This window comes from Arachis ipaensis, chromosome B3 (genome assembly GCF_059453495.1).
Source record: "Arachis ipaensis isolate K30076 ecotype BB chromosome B3, ASM5945349v1, whole genome shotgun sequence".
Lineage (NCBI taxonomy): Eukaryota > Viridiplantae > Streptophyta > Magnoliopsida > Fabales > Fabaceae > Arachis > Arachis ipaensis.
Window position 1 is genome coordinate 135851256 of NC_142438.1, and position 6647 is coordinate 135857902.

Genomic DNA, 6647 nt, shown 5'->3' on the forward strand with positions numbered 1-6647 from the left:
ATTTCTTTCATTTCTCTCTAAGAACTCTACCAATTTTCTCTTCTACACTTTTGCAGCTTCATCCTAAACTTCTTCAAGTTGATTAGTCTTTTTCACTAATAAATAATTAAAAAAATTTAAATAAATATTATAAATTAAATGATTAAACAAAATTATTGTTCTTAATAAACTCGTAAAACCACTTCCAAATATTATATAAAACTTTGTAGACTATGTGGCTTTTTTCTTTTTTTCTTCTCATCATTGACACTAATTTTTATATATATCTAACAGCACCTAATTATTTTCTATTTGAGGATAACTGAAATACAAAAATATATAAAGACAAATAAAAAGAAGCAATCAAAATTATTAGGCTTGTCCTTTGCCATTCCAATCTGGTCTGCCTAATGTGAACTCCAAACTTGGATTCTTGCACTCTAAATTATTATTAGATCCTGACAAACTGCTCTTGATTTGGGTTGAATCACACGCCTGTATGGGAAAATAATATTTGATTAAACAATAATTTATCATTATTTATGATAAATGAGATATTGGGAAAATACTTTATTCTATTTTTTTTTCTTTTATCTATGTATTGCGTATATCTTTTTTTGGAGATCAATTCCAATTTACAAGAGAATACCAATATTAGTACCTGCTGGATTTGATGGCCTATGGATTGAGACTGAAACATTGATATTGGTCTGAAACCATCTATGTCGTTTGAATTAGCTTGTGGCCATGGGTCCCTATTGCTGATCAAAACCATTAAAGATCAGAAGTGATAAAAAAATTTGGATTATTAGCCATTAACAGTAACAAAAATCCAATAAAACTTATACTTAGGGACAACTGATCCAATCTCCACAACTGTGTTGTTATTGATGAAATTTCTTGTATGTCCTATCCTCCTATGATATTTTAATTAACAAACATGCATACCCTAACTAACTTAATAACCAAGAGTAGAAGCGCTATTTATCCCAAAAAAATAACTATCAATAAACAGTAGTTATTATAAAATCTAATAGAACATCATATTTCAGGTATTTAATTTTATATCTTTCAGTAATTAAAGTGGTGATAGGAGAATTTAGGGTATGGTACTGATGTAATAAAGGATACATCTTTTTGGGATCATCAATTTAAACTTTTACACTTCAATGAATTAGCCAGTTAGTACATGCAACTTACTAGATTTGAGTGATCTCAAACCATAATTGATCATATATTCTTTTTTCTGGAATAGAATAGTACTACTATAATAGTCAAAAGATATCTATCATCACCGTTAGAATTTGAAAAATATGCATATCAATTATACAAAAAAGAAGTTCCAAAACTATTATTTGAATTACAAATTTATTTCGACCTATTAATGTTTGTAATAAGAAATTTACATATCTATGCATATATATTAGATATAAGTGACAAACCCTTGGTAAAGAAAGATTCAAAAAAATAATTTTGAAGCGGTTAACAAAGTTTTTGGCCAAACTATACAACTCCACTTTTGCCTTATTTTTCATTATTCTACTTTATCTTATATATATATATATATCTCCCGTCCCTTGTTAACAATGAATGGACTTGGTAGAATTTCATGATCATCTTATTATTCCATTCCATGTACGGCATGATTCGTGAAGATGTATTCCATGAGAATCTATCTACTAAGATTTCTCGGTGGAAACATATCTAACACAATCAATTAAAGAAGTACCATTTCCCGGTAAAAGAAAACTAAGTAAGATGTATGTGAAGGATTATTGGCTCATTTTGGGTTTTATGCTATGTACTTGAGGATGGAATAAGAACCACACTTTTTTTATTTTTATTTTTATCGACAATATTCGAACAATTCTAAAGGGAGAAAAGGAAACGAAATTAACGAGCGAGGGAAAGAATAAAAAGTGAATGAAGCCGTGTAATTGGATTGCTTTCCTTTTATCCCAATGAACGAACGTTTGATTATTATGTCTAGTAGCTTTCTCTGTTACACACATACCAAAGGCGAAAAAAATTCGGTGAGTTACCAAAAGATATAAAAAGTAACCAAAAGAAAGAAGAAAAATCAAACACAATAAGTAAAGTAAAAGCTGCCACAAGAACCCTTTTTAATCTTCATTAGAAAAAACAAAACATATGTGGTGGTGGTGGACGTGGGTTTTGCATTGATTTCTAAGCGATACCATGCAAAAGCAAAAGCAAAAAATAAATCAAACTAACACAAAAGCATTATCCGAAAATAATTATTATTAAATACGCATACTTTTTTTTATATATATAATAAGCACATAAACCATATGAATGAATTAACTTTTTAATATATGATATATAGTACCTTGAAGAATTATTACTCCATAGTGTTGGGGTGGAAGAATAATCCATATCTTGTTGGCCTCTTTGCTCTTGAAATTGACGCATACCACTGCTTCCCATTGGAGGAGACATTTCATCCTCTCCTGATCCATCCGAAAGCCCTGAAAAAAGATCACTCCAATAATTTGAAATTCATATATGTGTTTACTAGCATGATATGTGTGTGAATGCATGCATGCATCTTTATAATTTATTTTTACCACATATATATATATATATATATATATATATATATATATATATATATATGTGAATCTGTGTTAAGAGTACTAATGGCATATATATTATGTGTGGGGAAAAGACTTAAAGGGCTTGCATTTTGTGTCAGGTAAGGGACTCTGCAAAAACAAGGCAACACTCATGCGGTAAAATTAAAATAATTAATATATAATATAAATACATGATGATTAATTTTTAGTATATATATAGAATAATTTTACCAAACAAAAGAGTAATTCTTCGCTAAAGAAGAAGTAGCGTGGCATTTTTGTTTGAAATTGGTATGAAAATTAAGTAATAAAAAATGAGATTGGTTGAATGAAGAATGCGAATTACCCGAAGAAGCTGCAGGCTTGTCAGTAGTCTTAACAGTTCGATACATCTGTGTTGAAGAAGAAAAAGAAGAAGCCATAAAATTAGCAGTAACCCAGATTGAAGTCGTATATATTAGAGAAATTACACAAAGTGGTGAATGATGAGTCCGATTTAGATCCGTTTGGGTTTGATGTCATTAATGATGAGGTTGAAGAGAAGCTAGCTTTGTATTATTACAATATGATGAGTTTACTTTATTGTCCCTTTTTCTTTTGAAAGAAACTATACCTGCAAATGGCTTTTGACATGGGCTAATGTGAGATCTTTGACATCCATCAACTCAAGTACGGACTTGGGTGTTGCTCCTAAAATTCACCATCTATCTAACATTAGCACCCCAATTTCAAATTACCTCCCACCATATATCAAATTAAATTAAATTAAATTAAATTATTACTTTCATGGCCACCAAGAAGCTCAACGGCGTGAACAAATCGAGCATGGAGGGTGCTAGTCCACCGCATCCTGGGCGCCCTCATGCTCCTCTTGCTTGGCAGCTTAGACAAGAACCTTGACCCGTAGTGGTGGTGCAATGGATGATGCTGATGGCTTGGGATCCCATTATTGAACCTACTTGTGGCAGCAGCCACCGCCGCAACCCTATTATTATAAGGCCCTCCTGCTCCCCCGGAATTCAAGAAGGAAATGGGATCTAAACCCACTCCCACTGGGAAAGGAGAAGAAGATGCAGGCATGTGATGATATAAGCACATCTTGGGATTTGGATTATTGTGATCCCTATCCATGGGTAAGAAAGGGAAAGAACGGTTGTGATAAACGGGGATCCCTTTGATGGGTCTCAAGGCTTCGTTTATGTGGTTCATGTTAGTTGGCAGTGATGGTGGCGGTGGCGGTGGTTCTCGTCTTCCAAGAGAGAGGTCGGTGTGATGTCCTCCGGCATAGCTGGTGGTGGTTGGAGGGCTTATGTGAAGGGAAAGATCAGGAACACAAGAAGTAGAAGCAGAAGCAGAAGCAGAAGTAAAAACCCCTTCCAAGGGCATCTTAATTCTTTAGAACAACTTTATGGTGACAGAAATAAACAAGAGATGAGGAAAAATGAAATTAAAGATTTGCTTTTAGTTTAGTAGGCTTTTCCCGGAAAAAGAATAATCTGGAAAGCAAGGGTAGCTAGGTAGAAGAGAAAGAAAAGAGACGATGATGGATTTGAGTTTTGTTTTCCTCGAGACGAGTATTTCTCGGAAAATGACACTAGCTAGCAGCTACCTAGCCATCATACATACACTCACATTTTTATAAATCCATCAATCCTCTCCTCTACTCTATTCTTTTCTATTCATATACATTCTTTTCATTTCTTTTAATGCTCTTGCTTTAAACAAAAACTAAAATAAATTAAAGAGAAAGTCTAGAGAGTCAGCAACTTTTGTGTTTTGTGTCCAGCGCTTAACTATTAAAAGAAAAGTAAGTAATCTCCCACTATTAAATGTAATCTCACACCATTAATAAAAATATTATTGATGGCCAATTGATAATTATAAAACACAATTTATCCTTCTATTAAACTTTTTATCAGCCTACTTTTCACCGATTACAATGAAGGAAATGTACCATTATGAAATTCGATCATGTTAAAAAAAATTTAAAAAAAAAAGTCAGAATTTATTTTATTTAAATTTTTTTTGTTATTAAACACTTTTGTATAAAATTATACTATTCAATTTACGAATCTATTCATTAATTTAAATAATCTAAAAAGTCACCAATACAAAATATTCATTTTTAATTTATTAAAATTTGTGATATTTTATTTTAATTCATGTAAAAAATTTTCAAAAAAATGTAAAATTTTACAGTTCAAAAATCTAATTTTAGTTGGTTTTCATTTGACAAAGGCATAAAAGGTTTAAGCTATCTTAACATACATCATAAAGTACTCCAATATATGGGTGTTATCGGTTTGATTTTGGACCAAAAACTAATCGAACCGATATGTTTGGTTCTTACAATACATAACCGTTCGGTTTGTTGTTTTTACAATAACCGAATCGAACAGAACCGAACCAATAACGGTTTGGTAAAGTCGGTTTTTTCGGTTTTTAATTCCTAATGAAAAGAATATAAATAACAATAATTAGAGGTTTAAAATAGTCAATAAATTAAAATAATAAGAGTAAAACATTGAAATGGTTAGGGATTAAAGATTTTTGTTGTTATGTTAAAGGTTAAAATGGTTAAAATATTAAAATGTATGTATATATTCAGTTCGATTTTTATTAAATCAGCCAAAAATCGAACCGAACCGATCGATTTTATAAAAAAAAAACAAAAAAAATCGATTTTTTCGATTTTTAAGTCGGTTGTTATAATTTTCGGTTCGATTTTGCGGTAATTTTCGGTTCGGTTCGGTAACTTACACCCCTACTCCAATATATATATATAATTTGGTAAATACTCATGAAAATAATATTATAAATATGTCAAACTATCAAATGATTTGTAATGTCATTTTCATTTAAATGTGTCTTCATAAAAGTATTTACTAATATAATTTGTCATTTCATATGTTAGATCAGCATTTTTCAATAACAAAATAAAAAATAACATTTTACATTTATAGGACAAAGGCCCAAAAAATATTTTAAAGAAATAAAAAGAACATATCCAAACCAAACCTTACTTTTTGGAAGTTAGGTTATTAGAACAAAAACAACTTGACGTACAATTTTTTAAAAAATAAAGTAAAAATTGATTGTTGATCCCCATTTTATGTACAGAAAGAACTAAAATTTTGTGTTATTTATTCTATTTATTAAGATGCGTACAAGGTTTTTTTTTAAAAAAAAAAAAAGAAATATCACTGTATTCGACCTTAGATAAATACTAAAAAAGAAAACCCTTAAAAAGACAATGTATCACAGGATTGCATGTCATATTGTCATTTAAGATTTTTGCTAGTTTCAAGAAGCAGAACATAGGCACACAGATGGAAAGGATTTATTTAATATGTTAAAAAAAATGTGTAAAAAGTTTATAATATCGCCATCTTAATAATCAATTTTTTTAATTTCTTTTGTTGAAAAAAATGTGTAAAAAGTTTATAATACCGGCATCTTAATAATCAAATGTTTAGAAATGTTGTAATTAAAATGTACATCCAGGACAAGAAAAAGGGGGGGGGGGGGGATAACATTCTTTCTCTGTCCCTTTACATTATTCTAATAAAAAAAACCAACAAAAATTTGATTCTATTGAAAATTAATACATAGACTGGCCTGGCTTACTATGAATTTTCGTTTTCACGTATCCACAAAATAACAAAGAAAATTTATTAGGCTCAGAGGTAGCCTCGTGTGTGATTCCTTACCTCTACTAACTGTTCATAAATAAACAAATATATCTTTCTTCCTTTCTTTGTTGTATTTAAACACCGAAGTAATTATTAATTAAATGGCTATCGTGGTCTCATTTTCTTGCTTAATAGGAATGCTCACTGATAGGACAATACTTCTTTGTTGTTACAATCTTCAAATTCTCAGGTCATTCATTGATTTTTATAATGTTCTCATGTACTACACACTTGTATTAAAGAAAACAAAACTGCAAACAGGAAAAAAAAAAAAAAAAAAAAAGAACATTGACTTAAGTGTGAGAGTTAGAGTGAGAAAGACCCACACAAACAAACGCATTTTGTTGGATTCTCCAATTAATTTAATTTGTGTGTATGC

General features: G+C 30.4%; 1 protein-coding gene across 3 annotated transcripts; it reads right to left on the minus strand.

Moving 5' to 3' along the window:
• Window positions 1–106: 106 nt before the first annotated feature.
• On the minus strand, window positions 107–4232 carry LOC107631422 (transcription repressor KAN1-like). 3 transcript variants are annotated; one of them, XM_021119576.2, is made up of 6 exons: window positions 3359–4232; window positions 3190–3266; window positions 2923–2968; window positions 2330–2468; window positions 641–740; window positions 107–474 (listed from the first exon to the last, which is right to left on the minus strand). In XM_021119576.2, the coding sequence occupies exons 1-6, from the start codon at window positions 3960–3962 to the stop codon at window positions 352–354; spliced, it is 1089 nt and encodes a 362-aa protein (XP_020975235.1). In that variant the 5' UTR covers window positions 3963–4232; the 3' UTR covers window positions 107–351. The 3 variants fall into 3 exon arrangements, with proteins under 3 accessions (XP_020975235.1, XP_020975238.1, XP_016190351.1); XM_021119579.2 differs by having other exon boundaries at window positions 641–734; window positions 3359–4172; XM_016334865.3 differs by lacking the exons at window positions 107–474; window positions 641–740 and adding an exon at window positions 1795–1978 and having other exon boundaries at window positions 3359–4230.
• Between the last annotated feature and the right edge of the window lie 2415 nt (window positions 4233–6647).